The sequence below is a fragment of the Callorhinus ursinus genome, unplaced genomic scaffold (assembly GCF_003265705.2).
Source record: "Callorhinus ursinus isolate GAN/ISIS: 27379988/994484 unplaced genomic scaffold, GSC_fseal_2.0 scaffold23, whole genome shotgun sequence".
Taxonomy (NCBI): Eukaryota; Metazoa; Chordata; class Mammalia; order Carnivora; family Otariidae; genus Callorhinus; species Callorhinus ursinus.
The window spans coordinates 53,786-78,192 of NW_027397085.1; the positions used below are offsets into that span (position 1 = coordinate 53,786).

At 36.4% G+C, this 24,407-nt stretch overlaps 1 protein-coding gene across 4 annotated transcripts in view; it reads right to left on the bottom strand.

Annotated features, from left to right (window-relative positions):
* Positions 1-3,252: 3,252 nt before the first annotated feature.
* FAM151B (family with sequence similarity 151 member B) overlaps positions 3,253-24,407 on the bottom strand; it is a 46,573-nt gene continuing 25,418 nt past the window's right edge. For all 4 annotated transcript variants that reach the window (XM_025892552.2, XM_025892550.2, XM_025892548.2 and 1 more), the window contains 3 exons: positions 23,302-23,519; positions 19,412-19,547; positions 3,253-3,541 (listed from right to left, as the gene is read on the bottom strand). In XM_025892552.2, the coding sequence (XP_025748337.1) occupies positions 3,382-3,541; positions 19,412-19,547; positions 23,302-23,519 (514 nt within the window). In that variant the 3' untranslated portion in view covers positions 3,253-3,381. The remainder of the gene's footprint in view (positions 3,542-19,411; positions 19,548-23,301; positions 23,520-24,407) is intronic.

A 24,407-nucleotide genomic window follows, 5' to 3' on the forward strand; every position in this document is an offset into this window, starting at 1 on the left:
CTTTTATGATTAATGTTGTGTTATAAGAAATCATTGCTAGGGCACCTGGATGGCTCAGTTAGTTAAGCATCAGACTCTTGATTTTGGCTCACATCATGATCTCAGGGTTGTGAGATTGAGCCCCAGGTTGGGCTCCACACTGGACGTGGAGCCTGCTTAAGATTCTCTCTTTCTCTCTCCCTCTGCCCTTCTCCCCATCCCCCCAGAAAATTTTAAAAAATATCATTGCCTTGGGTGTGGGGAAATAGGGAAAACTGGAAATATCTGACACTTTCATATGTCAATTATACCTCTATAAAGCTGAAATTTATCTTTTAGTTTTTTATAAAGCTGAAATTTAAAAAAAGAAATTATTGCCTACTCCCAAGTCATGAAAATATTCTCCTTTATTTTCTTCTAAATGCTTTCGTTTTAGCCTTCACATTTGGGTCTAAGATCCAACTCAAATTATCATTTGCATATGGTGTGAAGTAGGGATCAGTTACTTTTTTCTGTGTGAATATCCATTAAAAATTTATTTTTCAGGGGTGCCTGGGCGGCTCAGTCGTTAAGCGCCTGTTGAAGGGGTTTGAATCTAAATTATTTAAATAAATTAAACATAAATAATTTTTAGTTTTAAAGATAAAAAATAAAATGTTTATAAAGGCTACATGTCGGGGCACCTGGGTGGCTCAGTCGTTAAGCATCTACCTTTGGCTAAAGTCATGATCCCAGGGTCCTGCGATCAAGCCCCACATCTGGCTCCCTCCTCAGCGGGAAGCCTGCTTCTCCCTCTCCCACTTCCCCTGCTTGTGTTCCCTCTCTCACTGTGTTTCTGTCAAATAAATAAATAAAATCTTTAAAAAAAATTATTTTTCAATAGAATACATTTTATGATTCCCTTATATATATTTGTTCCCAAGAATGATTTAAAATACACCTTTAAATCTTAACCTAAGTAATAACCAGCTGATAAGTTTCTCAATATAAAAGCATTTTGCCTTAAGACTAATATTTTCAAAAATATTATCAAGGGTCATGGGGTGCCTGGATGACTCACTTGGTTAAGCATCTGACTCTTGATTTCGGCTCAGGTTGTGATTGCACGGTCATGAGATTGAGCCCTGTGTCAGGCTCCACACTGGGCATGGAGCCTGCTTAAAACTCTCTCTCTCCCTCTCCTTCTGCCCCTCCACCCCCTCTCTAAAATTAAAAAAAAAAAAAAATGTGTGTGTGTGTGTGTGTGTGTGTGTATATATATATATATAAAATGTGTGTGTGTGTGTGTGTGTGTATTATCAAGAGTCAGATAATCAAGTAGGAAAAATAATCTGGGCAAATGACTTATTTAAAACCTCATTAAAATGCAGTTTATTTACAAATTCAATTTTCTTTATAAAAGTAAAGCATGGTCATTTTAGAAAATTTATAAAGTAAACATTAATTTTTACTATAATTTTAAGAGTTAATCTTTGTTGCTATTATTAAAATTTTGTAATTATAAAATCGCATCTTTTGCTTTTGGCAAACAACCATAGAAAGTGAAGTTTTGGGTGTTATTTGACAAATGGCACTGCATTTAGTTGGAGCTAAAATTTAAAGTGGAAATATAATTGTCTTCTTTAAATATATGTCTACAATGTTTCATGTTATACCCCTTACTGTTCTCTATCTACAGTGGATATGATCATGTGATAAGTCTAGAAGAAGGGAACTAACTTTGTTGAGTACTTGCTATGTGTTGAGCACTGAGCTAGATGCCTCTATTCCATGAATCTCAATCTTCATAACAACTCTTTAAAAGAATCCTCATTTTCCCTCCATTTTATAGATGAGGAAACCAAGATTCAATGCGGTTAAATATTTCCCAAAATGTATAGCTAGGAAGGGACAGAGGTGGGGCTGTAAGGGAAGACTGTCTGACTTCAAAACCCAAGCTCTTTTCTTTATGTACTACTATTCTCTGGAGAAAATGGTTGACAAACAAAGGCAAATTATGTATCTTAGGACATTCATTGGTAAGTTACTTTTCAATAATGAAAGAAGTAACGTGTTTTTCTGAATACCTTGCTCAAGACTATGGCACACACTATAAAGGACAGTTAAGAATGTTCCCTTACCATGAAGGACCTTATATAACCTAGCTGAGCAGATAAAACTAACATTTATGACCTAATTAGTGAACAATATCAAATAGTTAAAATTGACTGTTAAAGATCTGGAGACCATTGTTGTTGTAGGCATTTTTGAAATGATGACTGTGCTGAAGGTCACTGAGGTGATGTTTAGAGTGGGCTACACTATGAAGGATCTTGAAAGAGTAAAATTTAATTAAGTGGCATTTAAGAGACCCCTGGAGCTTTCTGATTTGGCAAGAGGTGCTTACAAAAGTTTTCTTCAGCAGAAATACTCAGGGCATCTCTGAGTAGAATGTGAACAATAAAGTCATGAAGAACTTTTTAAGATTCTAGCAGTAGAACAAGGGCCTGAACTAAGGTGGTGCTGGTGAGAAACTTGAAAATCAAACGATATGTTACTAGGATTAAAATTCTGCTCTCCAGGGGCGCCTGGGTGGCTCAGTCATTGGGCGTCTGCCTTTCGCTCAGGTCCTGATCCCAGGGTCTTGAAATCGAGCCCTGCATCGGGCTCTCTGCTCGGTGGGAAGCCTGTTTCTTCCTCTCCTGCTCCCCCTGCTTGTGTTCCTGCTCTCACTAGCTCTCTCTCTGTGTCAAATAAATAAAATTAAAAAAAAAAAATTCTGCTCTCCAGTAGTATTGTACTTACTATAGATAAAATACTATGATTGAAACAAAGAATATAAACATACACAGTTGTCAGCATGCCCCCAACAATATGGAAATTCTAGATCCATCTAATTTAATCTATATTGTTTTCAGTAAATGGATTTTATTCTGTTATGAGAAAGCTGCTCACCTCTATGAAAATTAAAATATTTTTAAAGCCCTCTTACTCTTCCTTAGTCTCTGAAATAACAAGTTCTCCAGGAAAAAAGAAAGAGGGTGCCACAAATTTGTGGAATCTCTGTAATGCAAGGCCAACCAAAATGTGATTTATATCTGTATCACATGTAATGTGCTTACAGGTTATGACATGTAAATTCTTTCAGTTATCTTCAGTATATCAAAATTACATATTATAAGGGGGTTTAAAGCATAATTTTCCTAAATTATTATTAGACCAGGCCCACTGAAATCTCTTCTTTCCAAATCTTTGAAGTACATACAGTATCATAAGGATATAGGCCTAATAAAGTAAGCACTAAGTGTTTTTTTATTAGATGAATTAGAGCATAAATCAATCATCACAATTTATATGGTAATTAATTAGGACCAAAGCAGAGGATTATGAAACCAAAACATGAAATAATTTAGAAGAATCTTCTTAGAGATTAACTTTGACTCCAATGGCTTGTTTAAATTCATGGTTTTGTGGTTCCAGGATGTCATAGAAAACTTGTTTTTTGTCAAAATGGTCTCTAATGCAAAGTAAATCTTCAATGGAATAGTTATCATTTTTCCCAGTCCAAATAGTCAGGCTGTACCTGCATTAAAATAAAACAGAATTTTGTAGTGAAAAGTAAAAGATAAGAAACAGTGATGAGGAATTCCATAAGCCTAAAAATAGTTACTTTCATTTATCTTTAACCCAAATTCACACAAACAAAAAAATTAATTAGCAGTGCTGGAACATATAGTTCCTGTTTCATTCCTTCATGAACATCAGAAGGACTAGAGAGAAAAAAATACACATTGCCATCATCTAAATTAGGTAACTGCTATATCTGAATTACAGGAATGTGAAATGGCTTTGGAAACCCAGACTGGTAACACTGAAAACGGGCTGAATTTTGGACAAAAAAAACTGAAGAGATTGTATTGCTGATCAAGGAATCTGTTCTCTAGACAAAACCTACAGCTCTAACTTGGGTTTTTTTCAGTAGCCTAGGTAGGGTCAAAGGCATGACTATAAAGGATTATGAAGAGACACTAATGTCAATGACATTACCAACATTCATATTCACTTACAAGTGGCCCCACTCTCCCTTCTGGGGGGAGGGAGGTTGTATGAGATATAAGAATGCCAAGAGATGTCACTAAGGATGCCAAACAATAAATTTAGATCCATTTCTGGGCATTAAAAAAGCAATAATAATATATGCAGGTTTATCATGGATGTTAAGAACATACTCAGAATTTTAATGTTATTTAAGTTGTGTATTTTCATTTCTTCCAGTAGACATTACTTCTATTAGAATACTCCTGTTGCATTAGTCTAAGAAAATGCAAAGCTGCTAAGTAGTTTCATACTTATTTTCCCCATAAACATTTCAGAATGCAGGAAAAAAAATCTCTAAAACACTTCTTCTACTAATAATAAGAAATAGTCTAACCAAGGTATGTGTTCTTGCTATGCTGACACGTTCCTGTCCTTAAGGATGGTGACGCCATTCTAGAGATGTACTTTGAATTTTATTCCACAGCAGCATTATGTGGCAAACCAAAAAGAAATTTTAAGCTACAGATGAGGACACACACAGACACACACACTGACGGGAATTACTTTAGGATCCATATTTTTACAACTTATCAAGACTGAATTAGAAAGAATTAAAAAATCTGGATAGATTAATTATTAGTAAAGAAACTGAATCAGCAATTGAAAATCTCCCAGTGAAGAAAAGCCCAGAACCAGATGGCTTCACTGTTGAATTTTCCAAACATGTAAAGAAATAACACCAATTCTTCTCCAACTCTTCCAAAGAACTGAAGAGCAAGAAATTTCAGCAGCATTATGTTGATACCAAATCCAGAAAAGACACTACTAGTAAAGAAAACTGTAAGTCAATATTCCTGATGAATATAAATGCAAAAATTCTCAATAAAATACTACCAAATTCTGCAGCACAATAAAAGAATCATTCACCATGATCAAGTAGGATTTATCCCTGTGATGCAAAGATAGCTCAACACACACAAATCAATCAATATTATACATCACATTTAATAGAATGAAAGAAAAGAATCATATGATCATTTCAGTAGGTGCAAAAAAAGCATCTGACAAAATTCGACATCCACTCACGAAAAAACTTAATAAATCAGGCTCAGAAGGAACATATCTCAACAGAATAAAGGCCATATATGACAAGTCTACAGCTAATAGCATACTCAATGATGATAGGATGAAAGCTTTTCCTCTAAGATCAGGAACAAGACTAGGGTGCTCACTCTTGCCATTCTTATTCGACATAGTACTGAAAGTCCTAGCTACAGCAATGAGGCAAGAAAAAGAAATAAACAGTATAAAAATTAGAAAGAAGTCAAATTGCCTCTATTTGCAGAGGACATGATTTTGTACATAGACTTTGTATAAAGACTCAACCAAAAACCTGTTAGATCTAATCAATGAATTCAATAAAGTTGCAGGACACAAAATTAATATACAAAAATCAGTAGCGTTTCTATACACTAACAGTGAAATTTCTGAAAAAGAAATAAATTGATCTCATTTACAATAGCATCAAAAACAGTAAAAGACATGCGAATAAATTTAACCAAGAGGTAAAAGATCTTTAAACTAGAAATTATGACACTGATGAAAGAAATCAAAGAAGACATAAATAAATGGAAAAGTATTCTGTCTTCATGAATTGGAAGAATTAATGTTAAAATGTCAGTACTACCAAAAGATTCAGTGCAATCCCAATTCTAATGGCATTTTTTAGAGAAGTAGAAAAAAAAACTCCCCTAAAATTTATATGGAATCACAAAAGACCCTGAATAGCCAAAAAAATCTTAATAAAGAAGAACAAAGCAGGAGGCATCATACTTCCTGATTTCAAGTTATACTATACAGCAATTGTCATCAAAACAGTGTGGTAGTGGCATAAAAACAGACAAATAGACCGAAAGAACAGAATCAAGAGCCAAAAAATAAACCCAAGCATATATGATCAACTAATATTTGACAAGGGAGCCAAGATTACTCAATGGAGAAAAAAGTCTCTTCAATAAATGGTGCCTGGATAATTGGATAGTCACATGTAAAAGAATGAAACTGACCCCATATCTTATACCAGTCACAAAAATTAACTTGAAACAAATTAAAGAATTAAATGTAGGATCTGAAACCATTAAACCCCAAGAAGAAAACATAGGCATAAAGTTCCTTGACATGGGTCTTTGTAATGATTTTTTGGATATGACACCTAAAGCACAAGAAATAAAATAAAAAATAAACAAGTGGGACTAAATCAAACTAAAAGGCTTCTGCACAGCAAAAGAAACCATCAACAAAGTGAAAAGACAACCTCTGGAATGGAAATGGGACAAAATATTTGCAAACCATATATCAGATAAGGGGTCATTATCCAAAGTACATAAAGAACTCACAGCAAAAAACCAATAGTAATAAACTATAACAAAATAACAAATAACCTATTTTAAAAATGGGCAAAGGACATAAATAGACATTTTTCAAAAGAAGATATATGAAAGGCCAACAGGTACATAAAAAGATGCTCAAGATCACTAGTCATTATGGAAAAGTAAATCTAAACCACAATGAGATATCATTTCATGCATGTTAGAATGGCTATCATCAAGATAAGAGATAACAAATGCTGGTGTGGATGTTAAGTAAAGGGAATCCTGTGCACTGTTGGTGGGATTATAAATTGGTACAGCCTCTACAGAAAACAGTATGGAGGATCCTCAAAACTACCATATGATCCAGCAATTCTATTTCTGGGAATATATCCAAAGGAAACAAAAATATTAACGTGAAAAAATATCCACACCCTCATGTTCATAGAAGCATTGTTTACAGTAGCTAAGACATGGAAACAACCTAAGTGTCCATCAGTGGATGAATGGATTAAAAAGTTGTGGTATATACATATATACAATATAGTATTATTCAGCCATAAAAGAATGAGGAAACCTTCCCATTTGCAACAGCATGACTGGACCTTGAAGGCATTAGCTAAGTAAAATAAGTCAGACAGAAAAAGACAATACTGTACAATCTCACTTATATATAAAATCTAAAAGGAAAAAAACTCACAAAGAGATTAGACTTGCAGTTATCAGAGGTAGAGGGTGGGAAGGGGGAAATGGAGGAAGGTGGTCAAAGGTACAGACTTACAGTTATAAGATAAGTACTAAGGTTGTAATGTATAACATGATGACTAGAGCTAACACTGCTGTATGATTACATAGGAACGTTTTTTAGAGAGTAAATCCTAAGAGTTCTCATCACAAGGAGAAATTTTTTTCCTTTTTCCTTTTCTTCTTTCTTTTTACTGTATTTATATGGGAAGGTGGAGGTTAGCTGAATCTATGGTGGTAATCATTCCACAATATATATAAATCTAACCATGATGCTGTATACCTTAAACTTATACAGTGATGGGGGTGCCTGGGTGGCACAGTCAGTTAGGGGTCAGATGCTTGATTTTGGCTCAGGTCATGATCTCAGGGTTGTGGAATCAAGCCTCACGTCAAGCACTACGCTCAGCATGGAGTCTGCTTAGGACTCTCTCTCCCTCTCTCTCTCCCCCTCCCCCTGGCTCGCTCTCTCAAATAAATAAATAAATCTTAAAAAAAAAAAGCTTGTACAGTGGTGTATTTCATTTATTTCTCAATAAAACAAATAAATACAAAAAAACCCTGTATTTTTTTGCTAAAATGGCATCTTTATTACTTTATTTGAACACCATAGTGACAAACCTTATTAAAAAAAAATACAGATATGAATTTAGGTTACAAAAGGAGCTCTCCAGTGTTATTCTGCCTCTTTTAATCCTCCATTATATTTAAAGCAAAATAGGAAAAAAAATTGCCTCAGGGTACCTTAAATTGTATTTATTCAAATCAATTCTCAGGTTTCATTTTTTAAGCCCTTTTTCTTAGAAAATAACATATATAGGAAAAATGCATAAAACATAAATATGCATTTTAACAAATTATTATAAAATGAACTCCAGTGTAACCAAAACACAAATCAAGAAGTAGAGCACCACCAGTACCTTGGGAGATACCTATATGTCACTCTGTGATCACAACATTTCCTCTACCCTGGAGTCCTCACAACCTTAACCTTTGTGGTAGCCATATTCTTGCTTTTCTTTATTTACTACCTATATATCCATCTCTAACCAGTACAGTTTAATTTTTGCCTGTTAGTTAATTTTATATAAATGGAATCATATGGTATATAATATTTTTTTGGTCTTGCTTCTTTTTTTAAAAAAGACTTTATTTATCTATTTGGGAGAGAGAGTCCTAAGAGACTAGTCTAGAGTCTAGAGAGAGAGCGAGTTGGGGGGAAGGGCAGAGGGAGAAGCAAACTTCCTGCTGAGCAGGGAGCCTGATGCAGGGCTTGATCCCAGGACCAGAGATCAGGACCTGAGCCAAAGGCAGACGCTTAATCTATTTCATGTAAAGAAGTGAAGAGAATTTGCCCATGTCTGTAGATGACAGAGAAAGCCTACCAAAGACATTTCTAGATGAGGGACACATGCCACCTAAACACTTTGCAACAGTGGGAATAGCATCCCTGAGCGACAAGTGGAAGCTTTCTTGAATTAGGTTTGATCCTAAGAAGCTATGAAGATAAGGAAAGAGTTAACACAGGAAAGCCATAGTTGTGATTTTTCCTATTCCTGTGGAAACTCAAAATTTAAAATTTAAGCAATAGGGGTGCCTGGGTGGCTCAGTCATTAAACATCTGCCTTCAGGTCAGGTCATGATCCCAGGACCCTGGGATTGAGCCCCGCATTGGGCTCCCTGCTCAGCAGGAGGCCTACTTCTCCCTCTCCCACTCCCCCTGCTTGTGTTCCCTCTCTCGTGTTCTCTCTCTCTCTCAAAAAACAAAAAAAACACAAAAAACAAAAACAAAAAAACAACTTTAATTAAAAAAATTAAAAAATAAAATAAAATTTAAGCAATAGATAAAAGATTTTACTTAGAGGGGTGCCTGGGTAGCTCAGTTGGTCAAGCATCTGCCTTCAGTGCAGGTCATGATCTCGGGTCATGGGATTGAGCCCCACATCAGGCTCCCTGCTCAGCAGGGAGTCTGCTTCTCCCTCTGCCTCCCCCTCTGTTCTCTCTCTCAAATAAAAAATAAAAAATAAAAAAGATTTTATGTAGAGATACCACTTTGCCTACCTCCATTGACGAAGAAAAGTTAAAGGCTAAACAAACTCACATATAAGACTCTCTAGGTCTAAGAAACAGAGTATTGGTCCCTCTCCGATATCCACTTTGGGCAAGTAGCCTTTCCAGAAAAAAAATGACTTTCTTTAAAGTACAATAATCAAAATCCACAGAGGTTTTACACAACAGAGTACAAGAAAACATAAGGATAAATAGGGGTGCCTGGGTGGCTCTGGTCATGATCCCAGGGTCCTGGGATCGAGCCCTGAATCTGGCTCCCTGCTCAGCGGGAATCCTGCTTCTCCCTTTCCCACTCCTCCCTATTCCCGCTCTTGCTGTCTCTCTGTCAAATAAATAAATAAAATCTTAAAAAAAATATATATATATATATATAAGGGTAAACAAATGCAGATGGAGAAATAAGAACTTAATCTTTAAAAAACTATCAGGTAGCAGAAATATATGTAAAACTTAAAGAATGCCAAAAGGCAGATGAAAGCCATGACCAACATTTTTTACATGATGCGACAGCTTCTTTGAAGAAAGAACACAAAGCAGAGGTATGAGCTAATGGAAGGGGATATAAGACAATATAAAAAAGATGATGAAACATTAATTGGCAGATTTTAGGAAAGAAATAAAAAATTAATACTACTACAGAAATAAAGTGAAATTGGAAGATATACAAGGGAAAAGAGACATTGTTGCAAATACTGTAAGGGATATAGAAGACAGATAATAAAATCAAGAAAAATAAAATCCAAATAAATAGAAAGGAAAGAAAGACTAAAGAGAAAAAACAGATACCAAAGAGAGGCAATGGAGATCTAAATATTCATAGCTGGAATCCTGGAAAGAGAAAAGATAAGTTTACAAATAAAATAGAAAAAGTATTTTAAAAATAAAATTCACAAAAACATTCCAGAAAAGAACATTTGAATCTATATACTGAAAACAACCCTTGAAAACAACCCAAAGACTGTGAGCTAAGAATTTTACAGCTAGCCAATTTATCACTGATTATAACAAAGCTGGATAATAAGAGACAATAAGTCAACTAAAATTAGCTGAAAGAGGTGAAGAAATACACTAATTTTATTACTGGTCACAGGAAGACGTTAACAGGTACCTGTAAAGAAGCAGATTAAGCATACTTTGTGAAATTACAGTAATAACCAATAGAAAAAAATGAACCTCCCAAATTATTAAAATTAAAAATACAAAACAGCTACAGTGAAATGTTTTCAAAGCTATGCAGATAACAAGTACTGTAGTTTTAAAAAAATAACAGAAACAAGACCAAACAAGACCAACATCTCTGTCTTACAAACAAAAGTAAATAAGTTAAACTCTCCTTTTAAAAGGCTGTTAGATTAAATTAATGGGAGTCAGGTAAGTTTGATAAGAAATTCACAACAGAGAAAGGGAGAAGGCTAGAAAGAACCCTAAGGGGTTGGGTTGAAATTGGAAGTATCAGTATGAACCCATGGGCTTTATATATATATATACAGACACATAGAAATGGTTATAGATATATATATATTGGCGTGTGTGTGTGTGTGTGTGTGTGTGTATGCATAGGTGTGTGTCTGTACACATACACAGACTGTAATCACAGACACACACACAAGCACTTACCAGCTCTGTCCCCTGAAATGTCCTAGAAGCAATGACACTCTAGTAGCAATGATCATACTAAACTTCCAGATTTTACTTTCAAAATACCATCCACCACTATAATCAGGCACACATCCTTGAAGAAGTAGCTAATTTGAGAATTGAGACAGGGAAAGTACATGAGTCTCCAGAGAACATAAGCATGAGATCTGTCATGAGGAAATAGTGAACTGATCCAAGTTGAGAACATCTTTCATAACAAAAGCCCTGTCATCTTTAAGACTGTCAAGTGTATGAGATAGGGAAAGACTGAGGGCCTATTCCAGACTGAAGGAGACTGATGAGATGTGAAAACTAAATGCAGTACATGTTCTTGGAGAGTTTCTTGGACCACAAAGAAAAAAGAAGCATTTTTTGAATGGTTGGTAAAATCTGGAATAGCTCCTCAGTCTCATGCTTTTTAGTGGGGTCTTTATCTGATTTTGGAATCAAAGTAATGCTGGCCTACATAGAAAGAGTTTGGAAGTTTTCCCTCCATTTCGATTTTTTGAGACATCTTCAGAATAGGTATTAATTATTCTTTGAATATTTGGTACAATTCCTCTGGGAAGCCATCCAGCCCTGGACTCTTGTTTGTTGGCAGACTTTTTATTACTGCTTAAATTTCCTTGCTGGTTATGGGTCTGTTCAGGTTTTCTATTTCTTCCTGGTTCAGCTTTGGTAGTTTATACATCTCTAGGAATGCATCCTATTCTTCCAGATTGCCTAATTTGTTGGCATATAGTTGCTCATAGTTTTTTCTTATAATTGTTTGTATTTCTTTGGTGTTGGTTGTGATCTCTCCTCTTTCATTCATGATTTTATTTATTTGGGTCCTTTGTCTTTTCTTTTGGTAGGTCTGGCCAGGGTTTTATCAACCTTATTAATTCTTTCAGAGAACCAGCTCCTAGTTTCATTGATCTGTTCTACTGTTCTTTAGGTTTCTATTTTATTGATTTCTGCTCTGATCTTTATTATTTCTCTTCTCCTGCTGGATTTAGGCTTTATTTGCTGTTCTTTCTCCAGATCCTTTAGGTGTAAGGTTAGTTTGTATATTTGAGAACTTCCTTGTTTCTTGAGAAAGACTCATATTGCTATATACTTCCCTCTTAGGACCACCTTTGCTGCATCCAAAAGGTTTTTGTTTTGTTTTTGTTTGTTTTTAAAGATTTTATTTATTTATTTATTTGAGAGAGAGGGAACACAAGCAGGAGGAGTGGGAGAGGGAGAAGAAGGCTTCCTGCGGAGCAGAGAGCCCGATGTGGGGCTTGATCCCAGGACCCTGGGATCATGACCTGAGCTGAAGACAGATGCTTAATGACTGAGCCACCCAGGTGCCCCGAATCCAAAAGGTTTTGAACAGTTGTGTTTCCACTTTCACTTGTTTCCATGAATTTTTTTAAATTATTTTTTAATTTCCTGGTTGACCGATTCAGTCTTTAGTAGGATGTTCTTTAGCCTACATGTATTTGAGTTATTTTCAAATTTCCTCTTGTGATTGAGTTCCAGTTTCAAAGCACTGTGGTCCAAAAACACGCAGGGAATAATCCCAATCTTTTGGTACTGGCTGAGACCTGATTTGTGACGCAGGATGTGATCTATTCTGAAGAATGTTCAATGTGCACTCAAGAAGAATGTGTATTCTGTTGCTTTAGGATGGAATGCTCTGAATATATCTGTGAAGGCCATCTGGTCCAGTGTGTTATTCAAATACCTTGTTTCCTTGTTGATCTTCTGCTTAGATGATCTGTCCATTGCAGTGAGTGGGGTGTTAAAAGTCCCCTACTATTATTGTATTAGTATTGATATGTTTCTTTAATTTTGTTATTAATTGGCTGCTCCCATGTTAGGGGCAGAAATATTTACAATTGTTAGATCTTCTTGTTGGATAGACCCTTTAATGATGATGTAGTGTTCTTCCTCATCTCTTATTACAGTCTTTGGTTTAAAATCTATTTTGTCTGATGTAAGGATTGCAACCCCAGCTTTCTTTTGATGTCCATTAGCATGATAAATGGTTTTCCACCCCCTCACTTTCAATCTGGAGGTGTCCTTGTGTCTAAAATGAATCTCTTACAGACAGCATATCGATGGGTCTTGCTTTTTTATCCAATCCGATACCCTGTGTCTTTTGATTGGGGCATTTAGCCCATTAACATTCAGAATAACTATTGAAAGATATGAATTTAGTGCCATTGTATTTATTACCTGTAAAGTCATTGTTTCTGTATATGGTCTCTGTTCCTTTCTGGTCTATTTACTTTTGGGCTCTCTCTTTGCTTAAAGGAGTCCTTTTAATATTTCTTGTAGGGCTGGTTTGGTGATCACAAATTCTTTTAGTTTCTGTTTGTCCTCGAAGGTTTTTATCACTCCTTCTATTTTGAATGACACCATAGGTGGATAAAGTATTCTTGGCTGCATATTTTTCTCATTTAGCACCCTGAATATATCATGCCAGTCCTTTCTGGCCCACCAGGTCTCTGTGGATAGGTCTGCTGCCAATCTAATCTTTCTACCTTTGTAGGTTATGGACCTCTTGTCCCAAGATGCTTTCAGGATTTTCTCTTTGTTTCTGAGATTTGCAAGTTTCACTATTATATGTCAGGGTGTTGACTTATTTTTATTGATTTTGAGGGAGGGTTCTCTGTGACTCCTGGATTTTGATGCCTGTTTCCTTCCCCAGATTAGGGAAGTTCTCCACTATAATTTGCTCTAATATACCTTCTGCCCCCCCTTCCTCTTCTGCTGGGATCCCAATTATTCTAATATTGTTTCATTTTATGGTGTCACTTATCTCTCAAATTCTCCCCTCGTGATCCAGTAGTTGTTTATCTCTATTTTTCTCCATCATTTTGTCTCTATATCACTAATTCTCTCTTCTGTCTCATTTATCCTAGCAGTTAGAGCTTCCATTTTTTATTTATTTTTTATTTTAAAAGATTTTATTTATTTGACAGAGAGAGACACAGTGAGAGAGGGAACACAAGCAAGGGGAGTGGGAGAGGAAGAAGCAGGCTTCCCGCCGAGCAGGGAGCCCGATGCGGGGCTTGATCCCAGGACCCTGGGATCATGACCTGAGCTGAAGGCAGACGCTTAAGGACTGAGCCACCCAGGTGCCCCTAGAGCCTCCATTTTTTATTGCATCTCATTAATAGCTTTTTTATTTCAACTTGATTAGATTTTAGTTTTTTTATTTCTCCAGAAAGGGATTCTCTAGTGTCTTCTATGCTTTATTCAAGCCCAGCTAGTATCTTTATAATCGTTATTCTGAACTCCAGTTCCAACATCTTACTTATGTCCATACTGATTAGGTCCCTGGCAGTTAGTACTGCCTCTTGTTCTGTTTTTTGAGGTGAGTTTTTCCATCTTGTCATTCTTGCAGAAAGTGGTCACTTTTCTATTTGTAGAGTTGCAGTTATTCTTTTCTTAGATCTCTGGTTGAGTTTGTAGGTGTTCAGAATGATTTGATAGCTACCTAGCTGAGTTCCTGGTACCAGACGAAACTAAGGTCTCCTAGTCCTCCACCACCTTGGACTCCTCATTGACAATGTGAATTTAGGTAAAAAATCATTCATTAGGCCAAGAAGATCTTTTAATAATAAACTTCTAATTAATTCTTCATTAAGATAAAAGATATATGAATATGCACCAAATAATATATGAACATTTTAAAAAGCAAAAACTATGAAGGTAGAAGAGGAAACAAAAATATTTTAACAGCTGGAAACTTGAACTCTCTTAGTCCATAAGAGAGCAAATGGCCAAAAAATTAAAAGCTGATGTAATGGCACACATTAAGTTTATTTATTATACCATCCTGTGCAATATCAAATATTGGAAACATTCTTCATGTTTACCAACAGGAAGCTCATTAAATACCATATTATAGTACATACATAAATATGATGCACCTAGAAAGGAAGCTTACCTTGGAAAGAGTCCCAAGATGTACTGCTAAGTAAAAGGGGAGAAAAAAGCAAAGAACAGAACAGAAGCAAGGTATATGCTACCTTTGCTTTAAATAGAGGGGAAAATAAGAATCTGTATTTGTATTCACTCTTACCTGAATAATGAAACTACTAACTGTGGCTATCTAAGAAACTAACAACTGTGGTTAGTGAGATTGGGCAGGACTGGCTAGATGGGAAAGAGGGTTTTCACAGTATAACTCTCTGTTCTTTGGTTTTTGAACCAGGTGAATGTATTAGTTATACATTAAACGAATGAATGAATTACATTAAAAGTATTTTTTAAAGCAAGCAAAAATTAAGGCATAAAAGAGTTAAATTACATAACTAATAGTGTACATTAATGTGTTACATAAATTAGTAGTTTTACTCCAATATTAATTTTCCTTTCTTACACAACAAATACCTGAATTTTAACTAGACACAAGATTTACAGAATAACAGCAACATTTCCCAGCTTCACCAGCATCTAGGTATAGGCAGATGACTAAATTACAGCAAATGAGTTGTAAGAGGATGAGAAGGTGTGAAACTTCTAAGTCATGCCCTGGAAAGAAAGAGGCCTGCCATGAGCTTCTCTTTTTTCCTTCCTTACTACTGATGGAGTATTTGAATATAGGTGAGGTTGGTGGGGTGAGGTCCATAGTCGACAACCAAGAAAGAATTCTTGAGATGTCCTTTGGTGCAACATGGTGGTTTTATTAAAGAACAGGGACCCGTGGGCAGAAAGAGCTGCTGCACCAGGGTTGTAAGGGGTGGCTGATTATATACTTGGGAGTTGGGGGGAGGTAAGGAAAAGGGAGGTTTTCAAAAGAATTTTCAAATGCTAAAGAGGACCTCTAAGATACTGGAGGCTTTGCCATTGTCAAGTTAAGGCTGTTTTTCCCTCTACTAAGGCATTAACATTAAGACAGTTGGGAGCTTCCTGGAGGAACATTATACTCTGCCTGCCTCAAGTATTTGTGAATGGGCTGCAGATTATAAATGAAGATAAAATTAAATTTAATTTCATCTACATTTCCTTCTGGAAGTTAGATTATTGATAAGAATGCTTTTTTTTTCCTTGTACATCACTAAGACATTTTAAACTGAGGGAGACTCTTGTCTTGGAGGACTATAATCTCTATAAGTTAACCATTTGTTTTTCCTTCCTTTAGCTTTAGGGCAGCCAGGAGTGCCTGAGGATTGTCAGACACATTTCCCACCTGGGGGGGGGGAAGAGGGAGGGGGTTTGTGGGTGTCAGCTTGTGCTTTGTCCTCAGCTTGCCTTCTGCTCCCTCATCACCACCACCTGAAACTCAGACTGGGCAGTAATCAATCTGACCATATGGACGAAGGAAATATCCTAAGGAAAGCAGAGAATCAAGATAGAAGCATTCTGGGTCCTTGACATGTGGAAGCACAAAATCAGCCCTGATTTATTTGTCAGCTATGTGAGAGAGAACTAGACTTGTTAAAGCTATTGTAATTTAGGTTTCTACTCTAACAGCCAAATTATATCCTCATACAATAGATAAACTCATACAAAATATCTATATATTAAGCCCTTAATAAAATCTACAAAGTAAAATAAGATGTTATCTGATTACGATACGATAAACCTAGAAACTATTAATAAACCCAAAACAAATAATTCAACTACCTAGATGCCTAAAAAATTTATCTTAAAACAACTTTTGAGGAAAAACTCACAATTTTATAATACTTACAAATTTATAATAATGAAAATCTACACAAAAGAAACAATGGGACACTGATAAAGCAGTGGCCAGAGAAAAAAGAAAAGTCTTAAATACTTGTATTAATAAATATAAATATGTTAATATTTATTATATAATATATATAATATATTATATATTATATATTATAATATAATAAATATAAATATGTTAATATTTATATATAAATATAAAATGTTAATATAAAAATGAAAGTAAGTAAAGCATCCAACTCAAGAAATTATAAGAAGCTACATAAAACATAATTTAAAAAGATAAAAGAGAAATTCATGAATCATTTATCAAAAACATGAACAAATCTAAGAGCTGATTCCTAAAAAAAGAGAAAGAGATAAATCCATTATCTAGTTTAATCAAGAAACAAGAGGGAAAGCTCAAATAAATAAAATAAGGAAATAAAGACATAGAAGTGTAGGGGCCAAGAGCAGGCCATCACAACATGGGCCATTTTGGCACAAACATTATTTTGAGTTAAAAACAAAGAAAATCCCAGCAGATACAGGAAAATCTCTTTACCTCCCCCACAACAGCCAGCATGTACCAGGAAGAGAGCTATTAACAGAGATTGCTCTTAACCTAAGAAATTTACCACATTAATAGAGCAACAGTTGTTTTCCAAACATCTCTCACCTTCCTGCTAATGGTCTTTCTCCCCTTTGAATCCTCAGACCCAACCTTCCTACTCAGTTCCTTGAAGTCTCATGTTGCCTCACAGTCTCTGGAATTTCCACGTCTGCGTGGAGTCCCTGTGCATATGCTATTAAATTTGATTTTCTCCTGTTAATCTGTGTCATATTTATTTAGTCCAGGACCTTGAAGGGAAGAGAAATACTTCCTCTCCAACAGAAGAAATTAAAAGAATGAGAAACTATTTTAATAGCTTCTGTGTATAAATAAACTTTCAAAAACCTGGGTGAAATGAACACTTTTCTAGGAAAAATATATCAAAATTAGTTCCCCCAAAGATAGAAAATCAATATAGACCATTTACCATAAGATAAAAAGGCTGTCTAATTAAGCTTTCTACAAAGTATCAGGTTTAGATAGTTTACCAAAACTCAGGTGCAAGCCATCTCAATGTTATTTTTTGTAATATCCCAGAACACATAAAAAGAATGGTCCCTAGCTTTTTTAATGAAATGTACATAACATTTATACCTAAAAAAGAAAGAAAAAACACTACAGACCAATCTCACTTCCAAATGCAAAAATCCTAACTAAAATTTGGCAATGAAATTTGGCAGTAGATTAAAAGAATGATATATTTCATGATCAAGTGGGATTTATTCTGGAAATGTGAAGATAACTCAATATTATGAAATATTAACATAATTTATTTTATTGATAGATATTGAAAAAATATTATTTTCACAGAAACTGAAATGGTATTTAGTAAAAATTCAATATCCACAGGAATGTGAATACTTCTTTAATATACACATAACTGCTTCTCTTACTCTTTCCAACAGAGTGAATTACTAAACTGAGTTTTTCCCTGGATGATTTGGGAAAATTCTTTATTAGAATTCTTTATATCTGTGTGACATATGTATCAACAGTTTTATGAGAATCTTTACTTTTTTAAAAAAAAAGATTTTATTTATTTATTTGAGAGAGAGAGAGAGAGAGAGCATGAGCAGGGGGAGGGACTGAGGGAGAAGCAGACTCTCCGCTGAGCAGGGAGCCAGATGCAGGGCTCTATCCCAGGACCCTGAGATCTAGACCTGAGCTAAAGGCAGATGCTTAACCGAATGAGCCACCCAGGCGCCCCTAGAATCTTTACATTTTTATGTGTTCAAATATATCAAACTTCCCTTTTTTTTTTTTTTAAAGGAAAGAGCGTTTATGAGTATGCAAGCATGAGGGGAGGACAGAGGGGGTTTGGCAGAGGGAAAGGGAGAGAGAAAATCCTAAGCAGGCACCACACACAGCAGCACAGAGCCTGAGCCAGGCCTCAATCCCACAACTCTGACATCATGACTTGAGCCAAAATCAAGAGTCAGCTGCTTAACAGACTGAGCCGCCCAGGTGCCCCTGAAACTTTCCTTTTATAGTGGTGAGAGAAAAATTCTCTAAAGTCCTGATATACAAGGGAAGCTATTTTAGATTTCCTTCTAAGTCAGCAGTACTGTATATAAACTTTTTTCAAGCCAAAAGCCTGATGTATGGCCTGCCATACATGCGTTGTACACCTGGTTTGTGAATGAGTAGCCTAAAGGAAAACCGTCTTGTCCTTGAGATATTGATCAATGCTCCTGCTCCCCGCATTCCTTGATGCCTGCCTATATGCTAATCTATAATCCTTGGAGCTTTTACAAGATGTAAAAAAGTATATAACCCTGTAAACTCATTCATTCTCTAGAACACTTTCTACCCGGCATTTCCCAGGTAGCTATCTTAATTTGAGCTCAAGTAAAACTAATTTTTTTTTTAATATTAGAGTTCTTTGGTAATGTTGCGGTGACAAAAGCTTCTTGATTTGTGCCTTACTAAGAAAGGTCTTCTCCATTCTGAAACTATATAAAATACCATATTTTTTCTTTATGTATTTAATGTTTGATTTTCAAGTCTTTAATTCATCTGGAATTTATTTTGGAGGAAAGTTTTTTTTTTTAAGATTTTATTTATTTTTTCAGAGAGAGACACAGCAAGAGAGAGGACACAAGCGGGGGAGTGGGAGAGGGAGAAGCAGGCTTCCCCCTGAGCAGGGAGCCCGAGTGAGGCTCAATCCCAGGACCCTGGGATCATGACCTGAGCCGAAGGCAGCCGCTTCACCGACTCAGCCACCCCAGGGCCCCCACACACTGTCTTTACATAATCAGTTTTCATCCTCTGTCTCTTTCTCACATATACTCACAGGCACATGATATTTTGTTAAACTTATACGTACCTGTTTGATTTCTTTAACAGCCAAAGTAACTGAGAATAGGACTGCCTGACTAATGCTGCTCTGACAGGAAATGTTACAGGCTGCTTCAGCTCCTTACATATATATTCCATTTCTTTCACCATTGTCCAGCTGTAACCTGAAATGAAAGAAAGAAATTCAGTTTTTCTAACTGGCATCCTAAAAGTCAGTTAAATAAAAAACTAAATTAAATTACCTATGAGTAGGTAATTTATAGGTATTTTATTAAAAGTTCTATTTGGATTCAGAGTGAATTAAAATACCACTTAATACATGAAAATATTTTGAATGGAAAACAGAGACAAAAAATCAAGTCTAAAATCATACCACAAGTGACCTAGAGCAAATTTAATAAAACGTTAAAATATTAAAAAAGGTTTTACTAATCTCTCAAGCACAAAAAAAGCAAATTTTGACACTATGTTTATCTTAAAGATTCTAAGACTCTTCCCTTAGGTATATCTGCCTCATTTTTTTTTTTTTTAAGATTTTATTTCTTTGAGAGGGAGACAGAGAGAGAGAGAGTGAGCAGAAGCACAAGAACAGCGGGAGGGAGAAGCAGACTCCCTGCTGAGTAGGGAGCCTGATGAGGGGCTCAATCCCAGGACCCCGAGGGATCATGACCTGAGCCGAACGCAGAGGCCCAACCAACTGAGCCACTCAGGTGCCCCTATCTGCCTCATTAATATCCTCTATAAACATATTTTCCAGGGTATCTGGGTGGCTCAGTTGGTTAAGCATCTGCCTTCAGCTCAGGTCCTGATCTCAGGGTCCTGGGATTAAGCACATCGGGCTCCACACTCAGTGGGGAGTCTGCTTGTCTCTCTGCCCCTTCCCCTGCTCATGCTTGCTCTCTCTCTCTCAAATAAATAAATAAAATCTTTTTAAAAAGGTAAATAAATAAACTTAGATTTCCCATTGTGTTACTTAAGTATTCTTTTCCAACAGAAAGATGCCTGCTAGGTAGTAGATGTTTAAGAAATAATTATCTTCATGATTATTTTTTGGCTAGTCCAAACTATCTGGACTAGAGTAGAAATAGTAGAAAAATGTCCTGCTTTTTTAATGATTTTATTTATTTATTTAGAAAGAGAGCATGTGTGCGAGTGGGGGGAGGGTCAGAGGGAGAGGGAGAGAGAGAGAATCCCAAGCAGACCATGCTTTTAGCATGGAGCCTGACATGGGATTTGATCCCATGTCCTTGAGATGATGACTTGAGCCAAAATCAAGAGTTGGATGCTTAACTGACTGAGCCACCCAGGCATCCCCAAAATGACTTTTATATATGGGTTTTAAATCATGTTAAGAGACTGTGGAAAACACACTTGCCTGTTTATAAAGGCTTTGGGAAAAAACTTTATATTTTTGGGGGCACCTGGGTGGCTCAGTCGGTTGAGCAACCAACTCCTGATTTCAGCTCTGGTCATGATCTCAGGGCTGTGAGACTGAGCCCCTCATCAGGTTCTGCACTGGGTGTGGAGCCTGCTAGGGATTCTTTCTCTTCCTCTCCTCTGCCTCTCCCCGCTTTGTCTCTCTGTCTCTAAAAAAAAAGAAAGAAAAAAATTATATTTTCAAAATAACAGCCTCTATGGGGCACCTGGGTGATACAGTGGGTTAAAGTGCCCGATTCTTGGTTTCTGCTCAGGTGGTGATCTCAGGGTTGTAGACTGAGCCCCACGTTGGGCTCCGCACTCAGCGTGGAGTCTGCTTGAGACTCTCTCTCCCTCTCCCTCTGCCCCTCCCCTGCAGAATAAATAAATAAATAAATAAATAAATAACAGCCTCTATCAAAAACAGGCTGTAAAAAATATTGGTAAATAAAGGAATATTTTACCTGCTTCTTCCTCTGCCTTTCTCTCTCTGTCTCTCTGTCTCTCATGAATAAATAAATAAAATCTTAAAAAAAAAAAAAGAGGGTGCCTGTGTGGCTCAGACATTAAGCGTCTGCTTTCGGCTCAGGTCATGATCCCAGGGACCTGGGATGGAGGCCCGCATCAGGCTCCCTGCTCCCGCGGGAAGCCTGCTTCTCTCTCTGCCTCTGCCTCTCTCTGTCGCTCATGAATAAATAAATAAAATCTTTAAAAAAATAATAAAGGAATATTTTATAGAAAGCCTATGTGGATATGTTAGTTTAGCAGCTGAATTCCTCATGAAAGAAGGGCAATGTTCTGCTTTCCTTGAAAATCTGAAAAACTGTATCTTTGTAATTAGAAAAAGGGATTGCTAACAGAAGCTGTATTTACATGACTATAAACTTATAAACTCTTTTCTAAATCTGTGAAATAAGGGGTGCCTGGGTGGCTCAGTCAGTTGGGCATCTGACTCTTGATTTCCACTTGGGGTGCAATCTCGAGGTTGTGAGATCTGGCTCAGAGCTCAGCATGGAGTCTCCTTGGGATTCTCTCTCTCCCTCTCCCTCTGCCCCTCCCCCCACTCACATGCACAGCTCCCCCAAAAATCTGTGACATAAGAAGTAATGAAGCATAAAGCACATGTTGGTAATGACAAGAGGGCAATGGGAAAAAAGCAGCCTGGACACATTCAACACCAAAATGACTTCAAAGTCCAGATACAGTCTAATTCAGTTAAAGCTTGAGGTTAAGCCAGAATTATACTAAACAGTGACAAAAGCAGTTTAGAATCAGTAAGGAAGTTACTAAACTATTTCTAGTTTACCTTATTTAAATACTTTGAAGTATAAGCAATATTCTTTAATGAAACTAATAAAAATTAAAATGATTAAAAAATTAGAATTATGGTAAAGCATATTATTCTTTGTCTCAATCACATCAATTGGTGGCCCAGAGGGTTAGAACCTAAATGTCACTACTCACTAGATAGCAGTTACTCTAATCTTATGTTGGACTAAAAAGTTAACATCTAAAAACAATAATTACAGGGGTGCCTGGGTGGCTCAGTCAGTTGGGCCTCTGCCTTCAGCTCAGGTCATGATCCCAGAGCCCCATGTTGGGCTCCTTGCTCAGCAGGGAGCCTGCTTCTCCCTCTGCCGCTCTGCCTGCTTATGCTCTCTCTCTCAAATAAATAAATAAAATCTTTTAAAAAAACCCAATTATTGAAAATAAGTAAAAGATGAATTCCCTGAACACAGGATAAAGACTAACATCTCCATAGGCTCTAAATACCTTCTTAGTTTATTTTTACCATGTGGACAGGTGCTCCAGAGCATTTGATTGCTACGAGCTGTTTACCTGTAAATCACTGCCTAGGGATATATGAAGAAATAAAAAGATGAACCCAAATAGCATAATCAGTTTCAACGAGGAAAAAGCTGAATGTCAAGTCGATCCTGAAGTGAACAGGTGAAAGGAAAGAAGGGAGCCAGCCTAGAGGAGAGTCTCATGGCCTCCCACTCCCCTGTCCAGCCAAAGAAAGGAAACTAGCAGTCCACTGGTGGAGCCCCTTTCAGTGTCCATGGAGTATAACTTGTGCTCTTCAACAACACACTCCTAACTTCTGTCCTCACATCACTGGGGAAGTTTTTGTTACTACTTCTTTATCTTTCTTCCGACATTGGAAGTTTGCTCCAAGGTAAAAAGAAAAAAAAAGTATAGAATGTTTTGCAAGTTCAGAGAGACCAACTCAGGATTTGTTTAAAGTTTGTAGAGGCAGCTTTGGTTAATGTAGACCATGCAAATTTCCCATCCAAGCTTGGTGACACAGTGTCACAAACAAATGCAGTCTATGTGAAATAAACGAAAGAGTCATACAGATGCCTTTAGGGCTAGACCTTTATATCCATTAGGCTCTTAAATTGTGGAATAAGTTTTTGGTTTTGTACTTAAACCTGTTATTTTTATATTTCGAGTGGATTTTAATTTGACCAATAAGAAATACATTTTAAAAATCATTACCTTCATTGACTTTCTCAGGATGCCATCCTGTTGTCCAACCCAAAGAAAAGGTCACATTAGGAAAGAAGGATGTTACCATGTCTATAAAAGGTTTTGCATCCACTACCCTGCTATTTCCATTTGGACCCGGAAGAATATCAGCATTAATCCACACAGGACGTTTCAGATGCCTCTTCACATTCTCCAGGAGCATCATGGATGGTTCTACAGCTGCCAGACTAAAAACATAGTTGTTGTCAATGAGACGTATTCCTAAAGTAAAAGTAAAAAGTTCTTTCAGACTAGTGGTTTCAATGTTTTCAACTTCCTAACAAAAGTGTAGTAGGATAATGCCTGAATTAAATAAAATCAAAGATCGTATAGCACCAGAGGAGAAAGTTAACATATGCTATATCTCAAAATGTTGATTTATACTTATTATTATGAGGATACCTTAAAGGTTCTATAAATACATGAATAATGCCACTACTTGTAGACAGGCTGAAGTTTCAAAACTCTGTATTAGGAACACTCAGTATAAAATAACTTAAGAAAAGACATAAATATTCACTCATTAGAGAATGTATAAATAAGACTTAAAAATTAGATATACTCATAACCTGAAAATTCACATTTATGAAAATACCTACAGTATACCCAGGCACTGTGTCTCTAATACTGACTCATAACCCTAGAGAAAAGAGCCTCTTTTCCTTCATGTATTCTTTTAAGTTTGGATGCATAAATATGTTTCTAAAACTGATCGCAAAGTATAAAATTATAACATCCTCTTAAAGCTTTTATACATTTCATAAACATCTTTTCTGGAAACTAGAGACAACTATATTTTAGTTACTATTTATTTATTTATAAAGATTTTATTTATTTATTTGACAGAGAGAGAGAGAGGGACAGCGTCGAGAGAGGGAATACAAGCAGGGGGAATGTGAGAGGGAGAAGCAGGCTCCCCGCTGAGCAGGGAGCCCGATGCGGGGCTCGATCCCAGGACCCTGGGATCACGACTTGAGCCTAAGGCAGACGCTTAACGACTAAGCCACCCAGGCACCCTATTTTTTTTTTAAGATTTTATTTATTCATTTGACAGAGAGAGAGCAAGCGAGCACAAG